General features: G+C 41.3%; 2 protein-coding genes across 2 annotated transcripts in view; one reads left to right on the top strand and one right to left on the bottom strand.

Annotated features, from left to right (window-relative positions):
* The window catches only part of CCDC38 (coiled-coil domain containing 38), a 34,182-nt gene extending 23,573 nt beyond the window's left edge, over window positions 1–10,609 (top strand). The window contains exons 10-15 of the mRNA XM_048501546.1: window positions 136–202; window positions 1,056–1,207; window positions 4,606–4,741; window positions 7,346–7,560; window positions 8,719–8,812; window positions 10,502–10,609. Coding sequence (XP_048357503.1) covers window positions 136–202; window positions 1,056–1,207; window positions 4,606–4,741; window positions 7,346–7,560; window positions 8,719–8,812; window positions 10,502–10,609 — 772 coding nt within the window. The remainder of the gene's footprint in view (window positions 1–135; window positions 203–1,055; window positions 1,208–4,605; window positions 4,742–7,345; window positions 7,561–8,718; window positions 8,813–10,501) is intronic.
* A 147-nt stretch (window positions 10,610–10,756) lies between these two features.
* Window positions 10,757–14,441, bottom strand: SNRPF (small nuclear ribonucleoprotein polypeptide F). Its single transcript, XM_048502140.1, has 4 exons — window positions 14,285–14,441; window positions 14,043–14,168; window positions 11,604–11,668; window positions 10,757–11,013 (listed from the first exon to the last, which is right to left on the bottom strand). The coding sequence occupies exons 1-4, from the start codon at window positions 14,285–14,287 to the stop codon at window positions 10,947–10,949; spliced, it is 261 nt and encodes an 86-aa protein (XP_048358097.1). The 5' UTR covers window positions 14,288–14,441; the 3' UTR covers window positions 10,757–10,946.
* Window positions 14,442–26,144: the final 11,703 nt, after the last annotated feature.

The following is a 26,144-nucleotide window of genomic DNA, read 5'->3' on the forward strand; positions in this document are numbered from 1 at the left end:
AAGGCTTATTAATGCAGCTATGGCTAGTGTTAGGCCCTGTTTTACAAAAAATATTTTGTCACACTTTGACATTACATTTTAACTTGCTCAGGGTTTAGATACAAATCTGACTTAAATTTTTGCCTGCTCTAATAGCTATACAAGTGAAAAAACCACTTCTTCAGATGACGAGTTTTCTTTGGAAGACATACCAAGTGATGTGGTGATTATATTTGTTATATTTGTTGTCATTATGTTTGTTACATCTCTTTAAAAAGAAAGTCCTTTTGTTTTTAATTCTATGCTTATGCAAATGTTTAGAGAACCTCTGCAACAAAACTTGTGGGCTGCGTTGGCCCTTTTACCTCAGCATTGGATTTTCAGAGGTTGGGCAACGTTGCCTTTTTTTACTAATGCCAATTTTATTTTTATATGGTACCCAAGCTCCAGCTAAAATGTGCACCCAGTCTTGGTACATTCCATCTGGAAATTATGTGTAGGGAAAAAAATATGGAGAAAAAAAATCCAAAACTATCATTTTCTCATACAGAGTTGGGTCAGAGGATATGTATACATGTCAGCAATATGCGCATTTGACCCCCTGGAACTTGTATAACAGTGTTTGTTTTACAGACCTCTGCTTTCAGGTTAGAGATAAACCATAGCATTTGAAGGACACATTAGCAATGGTGAAGCACATTTTGTTGATTTCTAGAAAGTATGGCAATTCCTAGTTCAACTGTTGCTCATCTTTGCAGTGGTGATTATGTAAAATAAGGGAACTACTCTGTGACCACTGGCGGTTACTAGTAATTATCCTCTCAAGACTTCAGAAAACTTTTGTTCTTTCGTGCACACTTCAAAATATTCACAGGGAAAACACTAATTTGTGATCTGCCATTAATTTGGCTGATAAATATTTTTCCGGATAAAGGGGTTAGCAAAGGCCCACAGTATCTAACGCAATGCAGTCCTACAAATCTTTCCCACTCATTCTAGCTAGGATTTTGAGCTTTAGATTATTTTTCAGGTACTGTCTCCAATAACTGTTGATAACATTGTTTCTTCTGCAAAAGGAGCCAGAGATATATTTTAAAGACCCAAAAGAGTTACTTCAGATGTTCACATTTCTTGAGGAACAAAACCTTTCACTATTTCAAAACATTCAGGACTTAGCTGCAATGCTGGAAGATTGTCAGCAGAAGGAAAAAATTGTTAGAGAGCAAATGTAAGTAATCTAAAACAAGGCAAGACAAACTTCAATCCAAATGGGAAGTTGAAGCCACACAGGAAGCGACAGAAACCCTACACTGACATCCATGCCCACAGTGCCATGTAAAATGGCATGGATGCAGGCGATGGGCCACACCATAGCAGCCAAATCTGGAAATTGGCCCCTGCATTGGCAGGCCTCCGCCACAAATGCCCTCACTGGTATCATGGGGGGTGTTCCCAGAGACAGAGCCAACATTAGTTAGTTCTCAGTGTACTTGCAGGATGTGAACACCCTCTCCCAGCGGCACAGACTTATGCCATCGAAAGGTGTGGCATAAGACATTCTGGGCTTTCCCAGAGGAGGAAGATTTTCCCCTTCTCCCTCAGCATCCATGCCACCAATTGCTTCTTTGGAGGCAGAGTGGCAGCACCATCCCCAGTCACCGCTGTACCATCTTCCCTTTTTGGATTGGACTGAAGTCTGTGTCCTCTTTTTCCTCCATTTATTTAGGGCTGAACAAGATATGTGTTACTGAGCTGCGTATTTTTAAAAAGTACATGGCAATCAAGTGCCCAATTCTGATTGGAACTGTGGCATAAGAGAAAAGGAATTAAGCTCTTCCCCCTGAATACTATTTGTTCCACTGATAAAGGTGCTTATATAGTATGCATTTCCCCTGCAAGACATTTGGTACCAAATCTAGTCTGCCCCTCAGACACATGGTCGGGCTGATAGCTTAAATATATTAACTAAGTGTCAAGAGTGATAGTGAATAAATAAAACAGAGAGGTAATATTATTTCTGCCTAGAGCACTTTATGTATATTACAGAGAGAGGACAGAATTTGATGTTAAAAGGATCAGAGCTTACCTGTAGCAGGAAGGGTCTGGAAAAGGTACAGGATAAGGATGAGTAAATGAGTTCCATCTAGCTAAGGCTGAGCCACTTTTTGTTGGTGACATAACTAATCATGAATTGCAGCCCAATCCAGAGCCTGCAGCAGAGGACTGCAGCATTGCTTTGGCGCTGCCCCACTGCCTCCAGGAGGGCTTCTTGGTAGCATGGGGAGGGCAAAAACAAAATCCTCCCCACTGCTGACCAGCTCTCCATTGAGCTCCATGACATCACAACATCCAAAAAGGGTGGCGTAAGTCCAAATCCCAATTGCTGGCATTCCAGTGGCCAAAGGCCAGGAGGATGCTGACGTTGGCTCCGCCCCTGGGCATGCTGGCACAGCTTTTTGCACTGGCAAGCCTAAGTGACAGTGGCTTCTGGGTCAGGCACTGCAGAATCACCTGGTACCTAGCCGCCAGGATAACTCCCTCTTTACCGGCACATTTGCCCCTTGTGCTGGTAGGGTGGGCATCCATGCCGGCACAGGGCTATGCTGGCTCCAGAGTGGGATTTTCCCCCCTAGATGGGACTGTCCATGGAAGAATCCGGTTCTGGTTGGAGTTACTGTTCCCTGGAAGGAGAAGATGCACAATTTACTTTAAGACCATTAGCTGATAGTTCAGATTTCTTCTGTCATAGCAGCTTCAATGTTTTCTTTAAAAGCATGATTTGGTTACAGCAATCTAAATTCTTCTCACATCCAGATTCTTCTCACATTAGATTACAGCAGGGATTCCCAGCTCACATCCTAAATTCTTCTCACATTAGATTACAGCAGGGATTCCCAGCTGCTTTGGCTCTGTGGGCACATTTGGAATTCTCATACAACATGGCAAGCACAGCAACAAAATGGCGGCCACAGGAAGAGGAGCTAGTCACAAAATGATTGCCACAGTTCTACTTCCATAATACTGTCTAAATCCGGGGACCCCAAACTTTTTAAACAGGGGGCCAGTTCACTGTCCCCCAGACTGTTGGAGGGCCGGACTAAAAAAAACTATGAGAAAATTCCTATGTACAAATGATTGTAAAATGTTTGATTTCACCTTTCAGCCTTTCTGTCATGGTCTATTTTTAGAACAGTGACCAAAGTATGTCAAGTACAGGGTGGGCTCCAAATATTGTTGGGAAGGCTGTGGAATACCTTCCCCTGTAAAAAAAAAAAAGCAGATCTTTCCCAATGAAGATCTCCATCTAACCCAGGATTAGGTATCTTCCTGGGTTCTTCCTCCCTAGCAGCCAGCGAGCGATTCACCAGCCTGGCTGATGCCAATGGGAGTGAGGTGGAACAGAAAGCCTGAGAGCAACACATGGAGTAGCCGAGAGGGAAGGGCGGAGCAGGAGTCGCCACATGTAAGGTTTCCAACTCTGGGTCAGAAAATTCATGGAGATTTGGGGGTGCCATCATGTAATTGCAATCAACAGCTGTTGGGGCCAGTTCCTCCTCTCCCTCGAGCCCCCACTGCACATGAATAGAGCCATCGCCGCCATGCCTGGCGGGCCGGATAAATGCCTTCAGGGGGCCACATTTGGCCCCCGGGCCGTAGTTTGGGGACCCCTGGTCTAAATGCTTGTGCTATGGTGGCAGCTGCTGTCAAAGCAATATTTTTTTTAAATCTGCACAGCTAATCAAAACCTTACAGGACAAAAGCCCTACCCTCTTCCTGAAAACATTTGGTGCTAGAAAGGGTTCTGGTGGATGCCATGTTGGGGACTCCTGGAATAGAGAAATGATGCAGCCTAGGAAGATTTTGTACCAATTGGAGTTTCAGACAGCCCAAGAGTGCAGTGGTTAAGTTTTTGTCAAGAGTGGGGTACAGGGACCAAAGACTCTGTAGTTTGTTGTGTTCTGTCTTTAAACATTGTTTAAAGACAGAAAACAACAAGCTAAAGTTTCCCTCCCCCTTTCCCTGCAAGCGGCTGCATTCGGAGTCCCTTTAAATGATCCCCGTGCAGTCACTTGCCGGGGGAAGGGTGTGTGTGAACTCTTTAGTTTGTTTTCTGTCTTTAAGCATTCAAGGGAGTGAAATCCCTTGAAATGATGCTTAAAGACAGAAAACAACAAACTAAAGATTCCCCCCCTTCCCTCGGCAAGCAGCTGCATTCGGGAGTTGGATAAAGCTGAAGTGATTCCCACTCAAATAGCATTATTGGTGATGGTTTGCTCAAGCTGATTGGGACTATACATGTGCATCACTTTGAGTAGCAAGCTCCTACACACCATTTCCTTCCCAAACTCAAGTTCTCAGTGCTGCTGTCAGTTCCCAGCAACATTTACATTCCATGGCTTATCAGATACCAGCAGTGATGTAGCATACTTGGAGAAGCCTGCCTATAAAGAGCTTCCAAAAATATGAGTTATATTACAGTCTAGCGACAGAATTATCAAACCTCTTCATAACTTATGGGTGTGTTTTCTTTCTTTCTTTCTTTCTTTCTTTCTTTCTTTCTTTCTTTCTTTCTTTCTTTCTTTCTTTCTTTCTTTCTTCCTTTCTTCCTTTCTTTCTTTCTTGTAGGGAACAAAAAGTTAAAAGCCTAGTAGACGAAAAAGAAGCTGTTATAGCTGCTTCCATGAAAGAAAAGGAAAAATGCAATGAACTAGCATTAAAAGCCGAGATATTCTCTGCAGGACAGTATAATCCAGCAACCATGGTAACTTTTTGCTGTGTAAACAACTATAACAAGAAAAGCAGCATGGTGTAGTGGTTAAGAGTGGTGGACTCTAATCTGGAGAACTGGGTTTGACTCCCTGTGAGCAGTGGACTTTTATCTGGTGTACTGGTTTTCCTGCTCCTATACATGAAGCCTGCTGGGTGACCTTGGATGGACTAGTCACAGTTCTTTGGAACTCTCTCAGCCCCACCTATCTCACAAGGTGTATGTTGTGGGGAGAGGAAGAGAAAAAGAGTTTGTAAGCCACCTTGAGTCTCCTCACAGGAGAGAAAAGGGGGGGTTATAAATCCAAATTCTTTTAAATATAAAAAACTACACTAATATTTTGGGTAGGGGCCTGACAATTTCTGTGCTGGATTCCTTCCTAGGACTTAGCATTCTCTCATCTCCCTTTTTCATCAGCACCCCAAAATGTCTCACCATTCCCTCTCCTGCCACAGAAAAGAAAATCACACTCTGCATTCAGAAGTTCTTGCACTCATGGAAATGTTCCATGGCATTATTTGTTTGATATTTAAGAGTGAAGGCTGTACTGCTTCATTATTTGGCAGGAGTTGACATAGGGAAGGCATACCTGGGGATGGTTCACGAGAGCTATGCCTTAGTGGTGTCATTAGATATAACACAGACTGTAGAGTGAGCAGAAAACCATTATGGTATAACTAAATGAGGAATACCAAACTTTGTACACTGCCTTGAGAGGGTGTGATACCCAACTGGCTATATGTATACAACCTTCTACTAGTGAGATGTGATCTCATAGATCGAAGCTCACGCCCATTTGCTGCAGTGGAATGGTCATGATTACATTTAGGTATCAATTAATATACAGCTACAAGGAATGGCTTTTAATCTTAAAATTATGTGCAGAGGGACAAAGGACTGCTTTTAATTAGTGTTTGTTCATGTTACACAATCCTAGGATATCTGCACCAAAGATCCCAACACCTATTTCACAAACCATGTACCAATTCCACAAATAATAGATTTCAGAATGTCAGATATTCAGATTTGTAAATATAAAAGTATTTTTCTTAAAGATAATTGAAGCTTGACAGTCGTCTATAGACAATTAGATGTGCAGATGTAGGGATGAGCTGCTGACCCAGCAGAACCGTAGGCAGAGCGCTTGGCATGCCGGCCCAACTACGGCCTTCACAGGTCATGAACTACCTGGCTCACAGCCACCAGGTGTCCCAGACAAAGGGATAATGGGCCCTTGCCCCCAGGTGTGGATTAGGCCCAGACACGGACGCTTCCTCCTGCACGTACCAGCCCGATGAGATCATGCATCACCTGACGACCTCCCGGTCTCCCGTTCTCCCGCTCTCCCGGCCTCCCGCCGATCCACCCCTTTGCCCGCCCCCAGAGAAACCCTAATAAAAGGTGTCAGGAACTAGCACGCGGCAGAGTTGCCAGGATCACGGACCCCCGCGCTCCCGCTGCTGGCTCTCTCCACCAGATGATATCTCCGCGTCTCGTCTCGTTCTTACGGTGACTCCGCGTGCACGACTACATGCAGAGAAAACTTGCAGTAGTTTTCTTGCTGAATCATTCTTTGCTACCTTAACTACATAGTTTAGGTCCAAACATGTCTTTTAAAATTATTTTATGATCTGCAGTAAGTAGTACAAGACGATAAGTACCACAGATGAAGTAGTGTAATATATTCTATTGCTTTAGGCATTTCAAGCTTTTCAAAGTGAAGAATCCTATAGTGAAGAATCCTTTGCAGTGGTTCAACTATGCAGTTCCTTCAGGACTTTCTCATTATCTTATTGACATTGTCTATAGTATCAAATATCTCTTTGCAGGGGATATGTAATTACACTAGTGCATAGAAGCCTTCCATCTCTGAAGTGAACTTCACTTTTTTTAACATGGCATGTGGTCAACAGACAATTCAGAAAGTCTGAAGAATCACATTGCTATATTACTGCAAAAACAAACTCCACTACTATGAACCTTTCCCCTTGGGAAAATGCTTTTTAAGTGCTCAAAATAGACTTATTGGGGAGAAATGTACATTTGTACCTTTATTCGATTTTTTAACTTTCAACTGTGTATTGTGTTTTTTTGTGCAATGAATCTGTACCAGTCTGCCCTTTGAACTGAAAAGAAACCATCAATGAACTTGCCTAAAACGTGTGGGGGGAATATGCACTATAAATGCAATGTTGAAGATGGAACAAGCTTGTTTGCTGCTGCTCCAGAGACTAGGCCCAGGAGTAATGTGTTAAAGGTGCAGGAAAAGAAGTCTGACCAAAACATTAGGAAGAACTTCCTGACAGTAAGGATTGTTTGACAGTGGAATATACTGCCTCAGAGTATGGTGGAGTCTCCTTCTTTGGAGGTTTTTAAACAGGCTGGATGATCATATGTTTGGAGTGCTTTGATTGTGTATTCCTGCATGGCAGGGGGTTGCACTTGATAATCCTTGTGGTCTCTTCCAGCTCTTATGATTCTAAAACATTTGGAAACTGACTTTTCTAGAGTATATCCTAATACGTCATTTTGGCTTTGGTATAAATTTGTTTAACAAATCATTGCTGTACCTTGCTGACATTCTTTTTTAATCATAAGGATAAAATTCTGGATACGCTTAATAGAAAAGTGGCAGAAGTATACAAAGCTTGTGGTGAAGAAACTGAAGTATCCAGTCTGACTACCTTTCAAATGTTGAAAGAAATAGAAATCAGAGTTTCGCAACTGTGTGAGATGTTGGAAGCAATTCCAAATGAATATCTTGATGTTTTTGAAGCCAATGAAAAACTTAGGGTGAAAGAAAGACGACAAAGGTAAGTAGACAACTGATAAGTAATAAAAGTCTTTGAGACATACATTGTCATGACTGAACTTGGATTTAAATGTAGATTTCAAGAGTACCACCCTACTTTCCGGACCGAACTTAAATTTGCAGAGTGAACTTCAGTTCATAAGAACATAAGAACAAGCCAGCTGGATCAGACCAAAGTCCATCTAGTCCAGCTCTCTGCTACTCGCAGTGGCCCACCAGGTGCCTTTGGGAGCTCACATGTAGGATGTGAATGCAATGGCCTTCTGCGGCTGTTGCTCCCGATCACCTGGTCTGTTAAGGCATTTGCAATCTCAGATCAAAGAGGATCAAGATTGGTAGCCATAAATCGACTTCTCCTCCATAAATCTGTCCAAGCCCCTTTTAAAGCTATCCAGGTTAGTGGCCATCACCACCTCCTGTGGCAGCATATTCCAAACACCAATCACACGTTGCGTGAAGAAGTGTTTCCTTTTATTAGTCCTAATTCTTCCCCCCAGCATTTTCCATGAATGCCCCCTGGTTCTAGTATTGTGAGAAAGAGAGAAAAATTTCTCTCTGTCAACATTTTCTACCCCATGCATAATTTTGTAGACTTCAATCATATCCCCCCTCAGCCGCCTCCTCTCCAAACTAAAGAGTCCCAAACGCTGCAGCCTCTCCTCATAGGGAAGGTGCTCCAGTCCCTCAATCATCCTTGTTGCCCTTCTCTGCACTTTTTCTATCTCCTCAATATCCTTTTTGAGATGTGGCGACCAGAACTGGACACAGTACTCCAAGTGCGGTCGCACCACTGCTTTATATAAGGGCATGACAATCTTTGCAGTTTTATTATCAATTCCTTTTCTAATGATCCCCAGTTCATATGTTACATAGTTAATTACGGTTTCTCTATAAATTATAATTAGCACTATTGATTTTATGGGAAGCATTTTTAAAGTCTAAAATCTACACTTGTGCTTCCTTTATGCAAAAACCCTTTGTATAAAATTTCTAGGTATTTCTTGATAACTTCATCCCAGAGTGCCACAATCTAATCACAGTAAAATGCAAAGTTACCAGTCTGAGAAAGTGTGGGAGATTTCAGAACCATGTTTTCTTTAGGTTGTACAGAAGTGATATATCCTAATTGCCCAAACTTTGTTTTGTTTAATTCTTCAAGGTTACGTGAAGAGAAATTGAAAGATCTGAAGACAGCCCAAGAGCGAAGAGCGAAGCTTGCTCTGAAAAGGGCAATTGCAGCACCAAAGAAAAGGGTTAGTTGTGTAAAAAGGTGTTCACTATTCATTTTAATCCCCCCAGCCTGATACAGCTGCGCCCCTGAACATATTTTTGCAGAGGTAAATGCAGTTCACTATTGGAATATAAGCCTGCACATATTAACGTAATCACAGCATGTACTACTCAATGTTACTCATGCAGGATCTTCCTCTGTAATGAAACACAAAATCTCCAGCAGCTTGACCAAAATCTACTGACCGCCCCCACCCCCAGCAAATAACCAGTAAAGAATAAGTGACTGACAAAAAAATCTGAAAGTGATACACATGCTAGCTCCAGTAATAACAAATCCCAACCATATCAAACCAGTATTTGGAAGAATGTTAACGCATTGGGTTTGTTCCATCTTCTGTATGCTTTTCTACAAAAACTAGAAAGCAGGTTGTAGGCTGGAAGCTTGTTGGTGTAAAGACTGAAATTTATTATAGCAGATCCTAAGAATAAACAGCCTGGTACTGATGGGGGTGGGGGTGCTTTGTGTCACAATGGAGTGAAACCACGCCCACGGTGCTGTAATGCTATGCCACTGTGTGTGGTGGCTAAGACAGGTGGACTCTAACCTGGTGAACGGGGTTTGTTTCCCCACTCCTCCACATGAAGCCTGCTGGTTGAGGTTGGGTTCGTCACCTACCACACAAGGTGCTGGTTGTGGGGAAAGGAAGGAGTTTGTAAGCTGCTTTGAGACTCCTTTAGTTGAGAAAAGTGGGGCATAAATCCAAACTCCTTTTCTGTTGTCAAAATCCTTTCCTTTATCACCTTAAGTGCAAACACAGAATGCATTAAACAGAGATCTTCCCTATGGACATATAGATCAGTGCACTGCAAGTTACTTAGGGTTGGCTTCAACCCTCCCATGAATAAACCAAATTTGTAAAAAGCTGTTTCCTCTCTGCTCCACAAAAATTCACATTTGAGGGTTGGGGAATCCTCAGAATATTGCAGGAGTTGGGAATGGGGCTGAAAGTCAGGAAAAAGGAAGAAAGTCAGCAGAATTCTCTTTCATTTAGTATGCAAAAGGGGAAGTAGTGGGAAGTAGAGCCTGTTTGTTACCCTTTTTGCTGCAACCTCCAAATTGTTCCCACTAGTCCTTCACTCACAGAAGAACTGGCTCCAGCCCTCAGAGTTCACCTTCAAAGGCAAGGTATCTTGCAGACATTTCAGACAAGAATGTTCACCAAATGTGAATGAAATGCAAATCATCACAGACAAAACAGAACCTGAATGAGTTAAGATGTGCCAGTTCAGTTTCTGACTTTTACTAGCCTGAAGTAAAACCAAATTGAAGCAACCTCAGATACAGCTCTATATGAACCAAAATAATTTGACACTCTACTTGCAAGCAAATGCTCAATGACAGCACAGGTAAATTTTTTCTTAGAATCTGTTCTTGCTAAACAAAGTGATGATTTGTTTCACTTTGAAACAGTTTTTCTTGTATAAAGAAAAACCTAAAATAACATAGACTCACCAGGGAGTCTGGCCCACTGAACTCAGTCAAACTTGCACTTTAGAGAACACAATTATGGTTATACTTTAACATGATGCCCCACATGATCCCAAGAATCCATGTAACTATTACAGTTTAATGTAACAGATCTGGAAGAATATTAGAGTTCAGAAGATAATTTAACAAGGTTTGTGTTTATATTTTCCTTCATTTTTAGGTGGGTAGAAAACTGGTGTATCGCTCACAACCTCCAGAGACTAAACATGGAAAGGAACAAGTTGTAAAAGACACTACAAGAATTGAAGAAGACTACTATTTCAGCTGAACTTGAATACATGGCTTTTTTAAAGAGCTAGGTCCAGTTGTTGCAATGGAGCTTATAGCTCAGATCAGTAGAGATAGTAAGTAAACTGGAATAAGGGAAATCTCATCCAGTTTGCTTAAATGTTTTAGCTTAACATAAACATAATAGTTTTGAAAAGTCAGATGGAATCTTTATTTCATAGTCAACATTTTCTGTCAAACAAAAATTAACTTATCAACCAGCTACAGTATGCAAGGTCATTTACAAATGTACTACAGAACTCAAACATGACAAATATTGGATTTTTTTTTAAAAAAAAGAGATAGGAACACTTTTAAAAATGTTTCCAAAAACGAGTTTATTCTCTCATTTCTCCATCTTCTTCCTCCTCCTCCACACCCCTTATATAAAGGACATTATTACACCTGCAAATCAAAACAGAAATGGTTTTTATTATCTTCAGCATAAATATATGTGGTTTATATTTTCTATAACTAATTTAGACACAGTACTACATTTCCTTTAATAAGCCAATTTGCTTGTTAGTATAAAGTAAATACAAGTATTCTGTGTTTGGAGCTATATTTGATTAATTGATACTAATGCAAATAAAGATTACCTCTGTTCCCTGTATGTATTCTTCCTTGAAAAGGTAAAGAAAGCCCAGTGTGCAAGCCCCAGGACATTACTGAGCTACAGAGTGATGTCACAACAAAATGTTTACTAGGTAAACTATGTTTCTGGGGTGATTTGCCATTGCCTTCCCCAGTTGCCTACACTTTCCAATTATAATCACAAAAGTACAATCACATAAGAAGAAAAATAATGAAGCAGCACTGCATATCAAACTACCAGATCGTTTTGTGACTTGGTATCATTCTAATCCTAAGGCATTGTGTTTGAAGTACTGCAAAGTGTTCAGATGGTTTTAAACCAAGTACTGAAGCTGGAGGATTTTAGCAGAGTGCAAATACTGCTTCAGGATAAAATTGCTACATGCTAGTATTATACATACCTTATTAGAACTTCACCAAGATGTCCAGATAATGCACCATCAATATATTCTTCTGTATTTGCAAGCTTTAACAATGAAAACAACAGTTAAAGATTACAGGATCTATGTATTCCCATAAAATAAGCTTCTTGTATAAAATGTCTTTAAAAGCTTATCTTTAGGAATTGTGTGAGCAAATATATTTTAATTGGGAACAGAACAATAAAAAACCACAAGTATATATGGACATCAAAAATTTAAAAATAAAGTTATTCATTCAACTGTTTGGCTGTACAGAACAAACCAAAACCAAAGCTAAATTTCTTATTAACATTCCTCATCTTACACTGCAGAAGGGATACTGTGACCACCCATATGACATGGAACAAGTACCTCAGTTACTTCTGCAGATGAGAATTAAATTCTGCTGAAGCAGATGAGTAGGTAACCTTGGCATACCATGCACATTTTTGGCTGAACTAAAATTAACATATTTTTCAGTTCGGGGTGGGGTGGGGTGTCCCGTAAGTGCTAACATAAAGTTTTTATTTCCTTCACGCACCATACTTGATTTGATCCCCCTAACCCAGGGGTCTGCAACCTGAGGCTCTCCTGATGTTCATGGACTACAACTCCCATCAGCCCCTGCCAGCATGGCCAATTACTGGGAAAATGATCTTATTCTAATTTTTCAGAAGTTCCACCTTACTGGCTGGGTATCTTATGCAAAACATACTAAATTCAACTTTTTAAATTCTTAAAGCAACTGAACATGTGATACAAGCCCCATATTTATCCAGGTACCAATTACGTTTCATTTGTAAAGTAAATGCATCAGCTCTGGTTTACAAACAGATGTATGCACATACAAGTCAGATGTTTCCTAATGTGTGAACTGGGCCACTGATTTGACAGTCAAAAATATAATTTTCTGCAGTAACCAATGTTATCATTTTAATGGTTTACTTCAGTCACTTTTTACATGTATTTTTGCCTGTTAAATGTAGAAGTATAATTTGGTATCAATACACTGCTTTTGCCCACTAATTATGAGCCTTGTTTCTGAAAAATTCTTGGACACTTAGCCCTTGAATACAGCACAGTGATTCTGAAATTGTCATCCCCTTGTTTGTTGTAACTTACTGACCACAAACGTGGAACTCACTTGAAACAAGAGATGGAAAGGAGCTTGCAGCATACCATTCTCTAATACTTGAAAGCAAAATTTGTGATTTTATGCATGAAGTTTTAAATTCTCACAATAGAGGAAAGGGATAATTTGTAAACCAATGCTTATTAACTACTATAACCAAATCTGTGTATAATTGCATTCCAAGCTTGTGGTCAATAAATTACATCAAACAGAAGTCTGACAATTTTCTGAGACAAATACCCAGGCTGAAGTTACATACAAGTTTTATAATGGGGGTGAAACAATGAACACAAGAGAGCCAGCGTGGTGTAGTGGTTAAGAGCAGGTGCACTCTAATCTGGAGAACCAGGTTTGATTCCCTGCTCTGCCACTTGAGTTATGGAGGTTTATCAGGTGAACCAGATTAGATTCTGCACTCCAACACATGCCAGCTGGGTGGACTTCGGCTAGTAACAATCCTTTGGAGCTCTCTTAGCCCCACCCATCTCACAGGGTGTTTGTTGTGGGGGTGGGAGGGAAAGGAGATTGTAAACCCCTTTGAGTCTTCTTATAGGAAAGGGGAGATATAAATTCAAACTCCTCTTCTAATGCTTAATCAGCTGAGAAGCCTTCCAGTGTCATCAGCATGTTTGTTTTCCACTACATCCTGCATTTTGAGATTACATATCCCACATTATCATTAATCCTTCAAGGTGAAATAGATCCCCTCACCTTTCTCTGTGATATGCTGAAATTGCAAATACCAGGAAACCAAGACTGTTTTCAACATGTTAAAGAAACCGTGTCAAATATAGAACTTGCTCCATAACCAGTTTCCTACCTTGCAAAGACAGCCATACACACAAAGAAGTTTGCATTAAAGACTTGAAGTAAACAGCAAAAATACACAATTGGGATGGAAAATAACCTAGACCTTTAAAAGAGGTCTGATATGCACAAGAAGTTGGTGATGCTTTTTTTTTTTTTGAGCGGGATCAAGACGGTTGGGTGAGTTTTTAACTTGTCAGCATTAGGACTGGGAAAAGCTGAGTTCAAACTGCAGTCCTAAAACTCTCTGCATGTTGGGTAAATCACTCTTTTAGCCCAACTTATCTCGCATGGTTGTTGTGATGACAAAACTAGGGGGAAATCCATACGTGCTACCCTGAGACGCTTGGAAGGCAAGCATGACAATAATGCGGTAAATACCAAACTCGACGAGAAGACACAGAAGCATAATTAAGGAACTGAAAGCCTTGGACTATTAAGCACAGGAATGGATCTAAACTAACGTAACCGGCAGTAAACCCCTCTCCCCGCGGACGTACCTGCATGTTCATGTAACCGTCGACAGAGACAAGATAGCCTTTATATTCCATCCCCCACTTCAACTTCACCATCACGGGCTTTCCAGTCAGCCCGTTGAGGAAGGGCTTCGGATTCAGAGGCAAACTCTGCACGGGGTGGAACCGGACAAGAACTCATGAAACGGGGCTACAGCCTATTCCATCACCCCCACTGAGAGACGCCACCCCACACATGGGCCGCTGTCACCCATCCCCCAACTCACCATGGCAACCCGACCTAGCAGGAGGTAGCCGCAGCAACAAAAATTACCCGCCGGGCAGCACGTGTGCCCGCCAGACGTCCAAAGGAAAGACCAGGAAGTGATGTAAATTCAACTTCCGTTAGAGCGTAGCCAACTCCCTGCTGACCTTTCACCCTCAAAGCATCGTTTTTCTTAGGGCCGCTCTTGCCATTTGGAAAAAGCCTTTTTGCATTTCTATGGGCTCTGATGAAGGCGCCAACTGAAAAGCAACGCTCTGATTGGGGGAAGGAAAGGAAAGGCGTGACCTGTGCGTGTGGACTGTCGCCAGGGTTTGTCGTCGTTGAAAACGGGTAAAGCGCTCTCCGTTTAGTTAGGGCTGGGTCTGTTATTTCCTAGGATTGTACCGCCTAGTAATATTAGGTGGTTCTTGCAAGCTGACGGGCTGAAGAGAGGCTGCAGGATAAAGGATATAATAGGTGTGCAAAATGTATATCTAATCATAATTATAAGAGTCTTTATACGTAGGAAAATGGAAAGATCAACAGACACAACAGTGTCCCCTTTATCCTCCTGTGCTTGGGTCTCTTACCATCTATAGGACCCACTTTTTCTTTCCCCCTCTTGGGAGGGTTTTAATTAAGGTTTCTTGCGGACGCTGTTTTATTATATCGATCGCTGTGTTTTACTTTAATGAGTTTTTAACTGTGTATGTGTAAATCTATGTTGTCCACCACCCAGAGCCCTTTGGGGGTAGGGCGGTATACAAAACCCAGTAATAAATAAACAATAAATAAATAAACAAACAAACTATATTTGGATTGTTTTGCAGCGTGTGAATTTATTTTAGTGCCTCCAAAACGGAACTTCTGGCTTACAGTAAAATCACTCTCTTTGGGAACGTCATTTTCTCTAATACATACAAACACACGCACGTACATACATTCCATACTATGACAGTTGAGCAGAACAGCCCAGAGCCCATGGGACCCTGGACAAAGATTCCACCTCCCCTCCTCCCTGATCCAAACTCAATATGGTAACAAAACAAATCGTTTTGACTTCTGTTACTATGAAACTGTAGTAATAAAATAATCAGTCTATCTGTCCATTTATGACAGGCATAACTCATCAGAAAATAAAGCTAGGAGACTTAAAATGGACCACCAGGTTCAGGGTGATTATAAGAGTGCCAGGACCAAAATTGAAAGGCATGGGAATGTGACCCAGATGAGACACACCCTACACACACAGTGGTATTTGCAATGGAAACTTAGGGTCTCTGGCAGGTTCAGCTCTTCAGAGAATAACACTACATGATTGAAAACCAGCCACCGACACCAGAATGATAGAAGTTATAGTATCAAAAATGAAGGGAATTGGAATACCCTGAACCAAGTTATCTTCACAGTCAACATATAGTGGAACTTTTAAATAACCTGTACAGCAGTTCGTATTAGAAATATGACAGTAGTTAGTAGTAAGTAGTAGTAGTAAGATAATTCCCTGGTGACATGGTACCAGATGTACTAAAGTTGACTTCAGAGGAAGAAGTACTTTTACAGTTATAGAGATTTTACAGTTAACAGAGGGTGTTGGTAATATCCCACCCCAAACCAATAGTGAACAACTACTGAAAAACAACTTTAATTTAAGATTGTTTCTTATTACAAGCTTACATTTGTCTACCTTATCTATTATAATTCCAGACTAATACCAAACTATAATTCATACATGTTATTACAATGTCAGGAGATCCAAATAATCATCATATTTTTCCATGTTTTTTTCAAACTTATCAGGAGTATCTTTCAGTTTACAGGCTAGCTTGTCCACTTCCGTAACTTGATACACCTTAAGGAGGACATTCTGTATCACTGGATTGGGAAACTCCAGGCTACTGCCATCTCTGGACTACTGGACATTTGCAAATACCTCTGCAATTTCCACTCAAGACAGTCACATTACATTTGTATAATGCCTTTTTCCTCAAGAGGCCTCTTTCCCAGACTAGAGTAACATCTGCTAAGCTACAGAAAGGTTATTTATTCATGTGCCTTCCAACCATATTATTATTTCCAAATAAGTGTCTCATGACCCATAATACCAGCAAACACTAATAAACTCACACTTATCAAGATGCCATGGGCCAAATAAAGATTTATCTGAGTTTTCCTTATCTCAGCCAGTTCCAACTCAAACAACTTGTGAAAATAAATCACATGACTCACTCCAATCATGGATCCGCCTGTGACCTGGGCTCCAAGAATCTTCTCACCCCCCCCCCCCCCCCCCGCCCGCCCCACTGCCAACACTTGGCTGAGGCAGTCAACAATATCACTAAGCAATCAGAAGTTAAAAAGAAGGCTAATAAACAAAGTGTCCAAATATTTAGATACCAAAAGAGCTCTATTTTAATGTAATACATCTGTGGTCTTACTGGAAGATTCAAAAGGGCACCAAATCGCCTTGGAGCAACAGCAAAAATAGCTTAATTTGATTGGCCAGCTGCACTTGATACTCTTTTAAAGTTATTCCATCCTGCAAGCTTGTGGTACAACAAATCAAATTCCAGTCAGAATAATTTTTAGGAATAACTGGGAAATTTTCTGATTGATGTTTCAGTGCTATCTTCATCTTAGAAATGCGCACTTATCATATGGAGTGGCATGTATCTGTTCAACCACCAGATGGCAGAAAATAGGCTGTCTCGGTATTGCAGAGTACAAGAAAGACCTCTTGCCAGGAAATGTGCGATTGAAACATAGCCTTACTTTGAAAGCAAATATCCCACTTTTCTCCTAAGAATAATACTCAAAAGTGGCATACATTTTTAAAAAGTCACACAATGAAAATAATAAAAACTTAAACAAAAACCTAAACATAGGATCAAACAGCCAGCAGCAAACACCCCCTCTCCCACACACACACCATTAAAACAGAAATAAGCAGAAAGGGAAAAAAATTAAGCTAGATAGAAAGCTTAGATCCAGTAAAAAGGGTCCACAAAATCAAGAGTGATAAACTGAGCAATAAAAATCACAGCAGGGAAATAAAAATAAAATAGTACCAATTCAAACATCAGGTTGGGGAAGAAAACTACCTTCTTGAATATTAAAGCTGAGGAGTTGAGGAGGAACAAGCGGGAACTGAGTCAACTAAAGCCAGTTTGGTGAAAATCTTGTGACAAAGGCAGATTCTGCATGGGCCAAAAACAGCGGTGTGAAAATGGTGTAAACCCTTTTACACCGTTTTAAACCATTTTACACTGTTTTCACACTGCTGTTTTTGGCCCGTGCAGAATCCGCTGAAGCTGCAAGAACATCTTATAGGATGTTTATGGTAGTGAAGACTACAAAGAGAACAGTCTATGTGATCTCCATTGCATTTGCAAGCTCACTTCCAGAACAAGTGCTTAGGTCCTTAATAACCCTCACTGAGCAGTCTTAAAATAATAGAAATTTGGCCATTAGGTGTGAGGCATTTGCGAGCTTTTTAGCAGATAAAATCTTCTTGCCATGACCTTCCAGCCAACCTTGATACAGTAAGGGAACTGAGGCCCCTTGATCATCCAGTTTGGGGCCACGTCATCCACTTTTCCCAAGCCAATGTTGATAGGATTCTGGCATCTGAAAAGCCTACCACTTGTCCTCTGGAACTATGTCCCTCATGGCTGGTGAAAGCCAGCAGAGATGGCGTGCTAGCTCCCCTGAGGGATATTACAAATCTGTCCCTGGGTACAAGGGTCTTTCCAGCAGAGCTGAAGGAGGAAGTGGTATGTCCAGCTCTTGAAAAATCATAATTAGATCCATTGGATTTAGCCAACTACCGCCCATTCTTTCATTTGCTGTTTATGGGTAAAGTGGTTGAGAGAGTGGTAGCAGTGTAGCTCCAGGTGTTCTTAGATGATTAATTTACATTAATTGGATTGGCTTCCAACTTAATCATGGAATGGAGACGGTGTTGATTGCTCTCACAGATGTTCTCCAGAGGTAGCTGGATCACGCTGGGTCAGCACTGCTGATTCTTCTAGACCTAACAGCAGCATTTGACCTAGACAACTATGATCTTTTGACCCACTACCTTGCCAGCACTGGAATAAGAGTAACAGCCTTGCAAAGGCTGGTTTCCTTCCTCCAAGGTCAGGGACAGAAGGTGGCATTGGGAGATAGGACCTCATCACACCACTTGTTGGTATGTGGGGTCCCTCAAGAAGCAATCATTTCCCCAATGTTATTTAGCATCTATATGCGCCTTCTAGTCCAGCTACTATGAAGTTTCAGACTGGGTTGTCATCAGTATGCTGATGACACTGAGTTATATCTGTTGATGAGTGGCCAACTAACCATCGGTCTGGACAATTTGACCAGTTGTTTGGAAACCGTGCCGAGGTGGATGAAACAGAGTCAGCTGAAGCTAGATCCAACAAAGATGGAGGTCCTATGGTTGACCTGGGGAGGGCTTGAGATTGGGTGCCAGCTCCTGATTCTTGACGGTGTGCAATTAACACCTAAGCCATCAGTTAAGAGTCTGGGTGTGATTTTGGATGCCTTCCTTTTAATGGAGGCCTAAGTCTGGTTCTGGAGCACATACATCTGAAGTGATAAAGTTAACTCTGGTTCTTTGTTTGAGCAGACACGACATCAGCACACCACCACAAGCATCACCACAAGACAGCAGATAGGTACCAAGATGTAACCAAACGTACAGTAATGTAGATGTGTAACAGGAAAGAAACAAATTCTTATTTTATCCCCATGTAACCCTCCCTTATAGTTAATAAACTCATATATAAAATGTAACTGAGAATCTGTCTCTTCTGTTCTACTCTACTAATATATATGTATACCCAATAGAATTCCATAGGGCCTGTAAGACAGAACCATTCAACTGGGTCTGTAGTTGAGGTTGGCAACATTGTTGAGATGTCTAGCTGGCTGGCATCCCTCACTCTTGCCACACACACTCCCACCTTTCCATCTTTAAATCAGAGGGTCGTGGTATATTAGCCTACCCTAATGTGTTTTTGGCACTATTTTTATATGAGTTTTATAATTTGTATTTTATGATTTTTATAAATTGTATTTTATCTATTCTGTTAGCCTATCTGAGCCTGCTTTGGCGGGAAGAGTGGGATATTAAATACCATCACCATCGTCATCATCATCATCATCTTACCAAAGCTTCAGAAGATCAGAAGTGGAGAGGAGGGCAGCATCTCATGGATTTCTTGGGAAGGGAATCCCCTAGTTTTGAAGTTACAGCTGAAAATTCCCTGTCTGCCTGCCTGTCAATATCACATGAGCTAATGTAGGATTTGGAGCAGGGCCATCAAAAACTTCACTTTGCACAGACAGGTTTATATTGGAGGAGGGGAGGTGGTCTAAGAATCCAGGGCCGTTTCTACACTGGTGGCAGAAGCGGCTGGCCACTGGCATAATGCGGGTGGAGCAACGGGACCATTCACACAGGACCATGTGGGCAGCCCCGAAGCTGATGTAGGCTGCAGAGGCCTCCGGTCTGTATTGTTTGATTACCTTTTCTTCCCTCCAAGGCTCTGGAGGGAGGAAGGGACACGTCCACGCTGCCCTCTGACCCCCGGGGGTTGGAAGGCAGCATGGGCGTGTCCCTTCTACCTCCGGAGCCTTGCAGGGAAGAAAAGGTAAGGAAACAACACAAACAGGCAGCACCTAAAAGAGGTGCCCTCATGCTGGTGCCCTTCACATGGTGCCGCTGGGAAGATGCCATTTTCCAGATTACTCGCTCATTGGGTGAGTTAGGAAAGAAGTGTTTTCTTGCTGTTGGGTGGGGGGAGCACAGAGCTGCTGCGCTGCAGCAGCTGTGCAAACAGCGCAATGGGGACGGTGTTTTTACAGTCCCTAGGGCACTGTTTTTGGCCTGTCAGAACAGCCAAACCATTTAGCACTTTAGAAGTTAATAACTGTAATTTTGAACTGCGTTCAGAAGCAAATATCTGAATGCAGCCACTGTGATGCTGATATGGGGTAGTCAATCCAGTAGCCATTTCCCTATGGCATGGGCAGCGGTTGTACTCCTAGAACAGAATGCCAGTCTGTAACATGAGATTTACATAGATTTTCACATAGGAAGCACTGGCCATGAATTTGGTTGTCTCTTTGGCTGCCTTTACATTTATACAGAGTTCAAGTGTCATAACCAGATTCACACAGATCTAATAATATAATTGCTTAGTGAAACTCAGAGAAGCCACTGTTCCATGCCTTGATGGGTTACAGGTTCACTTAGAAAAGAAATACAGGTACACTGCCATCCTAAATTACACCCCTCTAAGCCTATTGCCTTCAATGAATTTTGAAAGATGTAGCTGCTTAGGATAAGACTGGTAGGGTTCCTACTTCCAGATTGGCAAATATCTGGAGATTTTAGAGGTGGAACCTGGGATGAATGGGCTTTGGGATGGGGTATATTTCAATGGGGTATAATGCTACGGAACCTACCTTCCAAAGCAGCCATTTTCTCCAGTTCAACTGACATTGGTCATCTGGAAATCTTTAGCAACTACCTGGAGGTTTGCAAGCCTAAAAGATCATGTACTACTATTTCTTAATGGGGCCATGAATTCACTGTCCATAGCCCCAAATCACCTGCTGGAACTGTTATTTTGACATCAGCCTTTACAAGAGACCCCTGCTGCACAGATTCCTCTCATGCGCCACTTTTCCACAAGAGAGGGCAGGAGTATACGTGCCTCATTTACATAGCAGTCTAAGGCCCCTTCCGCACATGCAGAATAATGCGTTTTCAAACCACTTTCATAACTGTTTGCAAGTGGATTTTGCTATTTCGCGCAGCTTCAAAGAGCATTGAAAGCAGTTTGAAAGTGCATTATTCTGCATGTGCGGAAGGAGCCAAAGACGCCTTGAGCTCTACTGGAGTTAGATGCATTAGTCAATATATTTGCAACATAAATCATATGAGAAGGAGAACTAAAAGTATTCCACTTTTCTTTCTGTACACAAACATAATGGTTAGTTGAAGTGACTGAGAAGCTGAGGTGATAATAAGAAGAGGGAAAAAACCATTTCAAATAAGATCATTCTAAGCTAATTAGTAGGGTATTTGCAGTGACTTTTTAGTGTTTATTTATGATGCACACATTAATGTTGCTTATTCATTGCACATTTTTTATTCAGTTTACTTATTCAGACAATTAGAAACAAGACCTGAAGAATAAAATCAAATTTCCCTTTGTTGGTATAATTGTGAAAATTGATCTGTAGTATTTCTTGAAACTCATTTTTGTACCATAATTTACTGCCAGATTATATAAGGCTGAATATTTAGCACATCTACTTTGTATGGTATAATGTAAATCACACAGTTTCTTCTTTCTCATGCTGGTAATTTCTCCCTCCTCCATATTAAAAATATAAAATGTACTAAATAATGTGATTGTAAATTCTTTCTCACAGAGGGGGAAAAAACTCAGGGCCTCTGAGGGCAACCTTTGTACCCAATCTCTCTGTGGATGGAAAAGCTTCATTTGTATGCGCCATTAACAAAAGCAGAAATTATGCAGGCATTCTACAGGGAAGCTCTTTAAAATAAAGGACACTAGAAACACCATGAAATATGCTCAGAGACAGAGAATGAGAGAACGCAGCTTCAATTATCATCTATTTTCTTTGGTTTTAAGAAAATATTGTTTCTTTTGTATTTTGGCATTCATTAATTGGAACTGAAAGTATATGCTGAGGAAAACAGTCATTTGTATTAGGAATAAAATGTTATTGTTGTTCTGATAGAGAGGAAGAACATCAATAGGGCGCTGAAGGAATTTGGAAACTCCACTTTCGTATCAATGTTTCCTCAACCGAAACTGAACGTTGGCTTCAAATCACAAGAATTGCTTAAGAGCAGAGTTCATGCCAAAGGAGATTAGAAGCATGGCTGCAAACAATATCCCTGGGGAAAATCCCAAATCTAACATACATTGTGGTGGTATAATCGTATAGAATACAAGGATTGTGCCCAGATTTAAAAATCTTGTTGGTGGTGGTAAAACAGCCCACATCTGAATAATGTTGATTAACCAAAGAAAACAAAATTCAAGGATGCTGTAGGGATATTTGCAGGGCTGTTTCATTAGCTTTGGTATCTAGGGTTATTGCTATAGCCAATATTAGTACTACTATTACTACAACAGTTATAACCATAACACTGGTATTAGTCTAGGGTGTTGCTTGGTTGGGGACCACAGGATTACTCTGCTTCCCCACCCCCACCCCATGTTAACAGCAGTGTACCTCTCAATAACAGATGGACACATACAGTGGTGGGGGCAGGGGGGTGTTACTGCTTTTTTCATCCTGTTTTCCCAGAACTAGGTGATGGCATCTTGTTGGAAAATGGATTGGGATTAAACAGATTCTTTTTTTCTTGACATGGGGACCTGTCATTAAAGCAAATGAGTGCGGCAATAACTACGTTTCCCGGAAACACATTTATATATTTTCTGTACAGAATTGTGCTGAAAGGTGCTGGGCCCACCAGCACAGTTAAGAGTTCAGTTTAATGCCACTCTGCACCAAGGGAGTACCCTTGCCTTGAGCCATACAGCTGATCAACGGTTGGCTGGTTTGGGTGAACTCCCTTCATAGATACCTGCTCACAAAGATTTCCTACCCTGGATTTCTCTGCTTGAAGATAACCAAAATCTGAATTTCCAAGCTTGCAATTCCAGTTTTGAGTTCTGAGAGGTAATATTGATTCGTCGCAATTGATGACAGTATTGGCAGCAGTATACACAGCCTGTCTGTTGCATCTAATACCAAGACTGAGGATTATCATATGGAACTATTTACCATTAGAAGAGTGGAGACATAAAGCAACTAGAAGGTAAAAGGTAGTGAAACATAAAGTTGGGAAGTTGTAGAACATTAAATTTGCATTGTTGGGTGCGACTTTCCCTCTGGCAACCAGCGTGGTGGGCTGAACGTTGGCACTTTGCTGGCACATGCCTCAGTATCGTATCTTTTAGCAGTTCTAGCATCAAGATCCTTTCAAACTGCTAGTCCTGCCTCTGGCACCTGACACAACAATGTTACCAAACTCTTTGAATTGACTTCATACCCTTGATTGACATCATGGATTGAAATAGCCTAAATTGAGGCCTGTTCACACTAAGCAAGGGGAAGGGAACAAGGAGGAAATGTGCAGCCAAGGAAGGACTCTAGAGAGACTAACCTTTGCACGCAGTGGGAGCAGATTACATGCTGCATATCTGAAAACTTATCCCACCACAATTGCACTGGGCTGCAGATGAGTTCTTCATTCTGGGCTGTTGTCGTTGCTGCAGTGTGATCCTGAGAGGGATCCTTCAGAATTCTCTGATTAGCTTGACTTGATTTAATATGTATCCTGTGGGCTACTTCCACAGCACAAAAGATTAAACAACTTCTTGAATCTACAACTAGTTTAAAATATAGATCATCCTTAATTAATTCAAAGGACCCTTTATAAGTAGCAAGAATCTATGAAAATTTAATAACATACAGTACTGAGACACTTAAGCATTCAGCTAGGCTCAGTTGGGCACTGAGCTCAGTCTGACTAGGTTAAACTTTAAACTACAGGTTCGAAGCCTCCAATTTAAAGCTGGACCAGGCCAAGCTGAGTCCAGCATTGAATTGTGTGCTGTCCACTGAACTCCACATGGAGTTTGCAGCAGGGTGAACCAATAGTGTTTGCCCTGGGCACCATTTTCTGCAGATATGCCCCTGGTTTTGCTAGTAAGCACCAAGGTTGAGGAAATTACCTGTCAAGCTGCAGCAGGGCATGGCTTTGTTGGAGACTACCCAGGAGCCAGCCCCCTTGAAAGAGCCTAGCAGCATAACCAACAGCAGCAGCCAACCCACCCGAGTTCCTACCAGAGATAATCCTGGCAGAGATAATCCAAGGGAGCTTTGACAAAGAAGCAGGGACAACAGGTAGCACTGTTCTTTTTAGAGGTGGCTGGACAGAGCAGCCAACTATTTAAAGAAGCCCAGAGAGAAGGGTCAGTGAACTCATCACTCCAAGGCAAGTATCCATTGGTCCAGGAGGTTGTTACTTCTCAGGGAGGTTGTTACTTCAGCCAGGGACTGGCTGATCCCAGGTTGGGGAAGCATTTAAAGGGTGTGCCCAGGAGCAGCCAGGGAGAGAGAGCCAGACTCATTCCAAGGCAGGTGGGAATAGGTAAATGACAGAACAGACTGGGGAAACTGGGTGCAGAAAATCTCCTGTGTTCTGGGAATTCACCCTGAGGCAGTTGCTCAATTAAAAGCAAGTTGAAGTTGTAAGGTAAAACAACCCTGGACTCAGACCCTGACCCCAGTGGAACCTGAAAGCAGAACTTTGCTTAATGGTGCACTGCAAATTGGTGACGTCAAAAAGTGGATTACAAGTAAAGAAAAGCTCTGATTTCTGAAAAGGGTGGATGGAAAAATTCAGATGATGATCTTTCAAATTCTAGCATGGAATGCGTAGATGGAAGCTTTGAAATACTAGTTATCAAATCTCAGGCCCCATGACATTTGTTGTGCTCTTTTGGTGCTATAGTGTGGATGTTCATGAACCTTTCCAGCAAATTTGAAAGCTTGAAAGAAACCTGGGTAAAATCACCATAATGATTTTTTAAATTAAATTTAATTCTATTATCATGTCAGCTCAGAACAGAGTTTCGGGATACAAAACCTGCAAACCCGTACAAAAACCTGTAGAAAAAAAACGCATATAAACCTTTGCATGTCAAAATGAATATGACTCAAAGAATGTTCTTATTATTTGCAAAGGCATACTTTCACAGTATTTATGGACTTCAAGTGAATTAACTGCTTGGCTTCCAACCAGCCGTGAATTAGAAAAGCCATTAGATTTATTTGCTAAAGACTGCAAAGTGAAACTCAAGTTTTTGCAAGCAGGGTCTAATTCCATTGACATAATACTTGTCAGATCTAGTACTGTCAGTAAACATCTCACAGCTAATTCCTGATAGAGATAGTGAGAAACTATTAATGTACTTGCATATGAACATTACACACCTGGCAACTCGTGGATATGATGTTTCTACAATAGTTGCTGAAAGCGGACAGAACAGTACTTTGTAACGGTTAAGTTGTTAAACTATTCTGCTCTGCCTAGTTGATCAAAGTGGCTTACCAAATTAAAGTGTAAGATTAAAATTAACCCATCAAACCCAATTTAAAATAGATTTAACCAATAAGAGATGCAGTGTAATGTAGAGGATAGAGTGAAGTACTGGAATCAGAGAGACAAGGATACAAGTCTTGTTCTTTAGTAATTTTTAATTTATCAACAAAAAATTACAGGAGAAGAAAAAAATTAAAAAGTAGGACAAACAGAACAATTACAACAATAATAAAAATAAAAGAGATAAAAAGGGAAGAGATAAGAAAGAAAAAGAAAAAAAGACCGAGGAGAAAAACAAAGAAAAGGGGGAGGCGGTTTCCAAGAGCTCAACAGCTCACTGGGACCAATTACGCACAAGGTCTTTGCTGTGTGGTAGAGGTGAATGTCCGCCTCAGCAAGACTTGTATAGATGTATTTCTTCTAGTCCTGCTTTCACTTTCCACTCTCTCCATGGCAAGCAAATCCACTTATAGCACAATTTTAATTTTGCTTCATTGAAAGAGTGCAACAGATTTGTCAGGTGGCACAATCTTGCCCAGGACCTCTTTCCTCTGCCCATAGCCAGCACACCCAGTCTAATCCCCCCCCCACTCCGTCATGCTGCTTTGTATGCTTTTCCCTCACCCTCCTCCCTGTTGCCAACTACTTCCCATTTCTTGTCATGAATCATGTCTATTGTCTGTGGCATTCCCGCTCCTGCATATTTCTATCG

This window comes from Sphaerodactylus townsendi, linkage group LG06 (assembly GCF_021028975.2).
Source record: "Sphaerodactylus townsendi isolate TG3544 linkage group LG06, MPM_Stown_v2.3, whole genome shotgun sequence".
In the NCBI taxonomy this organism is placed as follows: domain Eukaryota; kingdom Metazoa; phylum Chordata; class Lepidosauria; order Squamata; family Sphaerodactylidae; genus Sphaerodactylus; species Sphaerodactylus townsendi.

Excerpts from the sequence above, each read along its gene's own strand:
- SNRPF (XM_048502140.1), bottom strand. Across the intron at positions 11,669-14,042 it reads ACGGTTACATGAACATGCAG|CTTGCAAATACAGAAGAATA; the intron begins GTACGTCCGCGG and ends TCATTGTTAAAG. Across the intron at positions 11,014-11,603 it reads CTTGGTGAAGTTCTAATAAG|GTGTAATAATGTCCTTTATA; the intron begins GTATGTATAATA and ends TTTGATTTGCAG.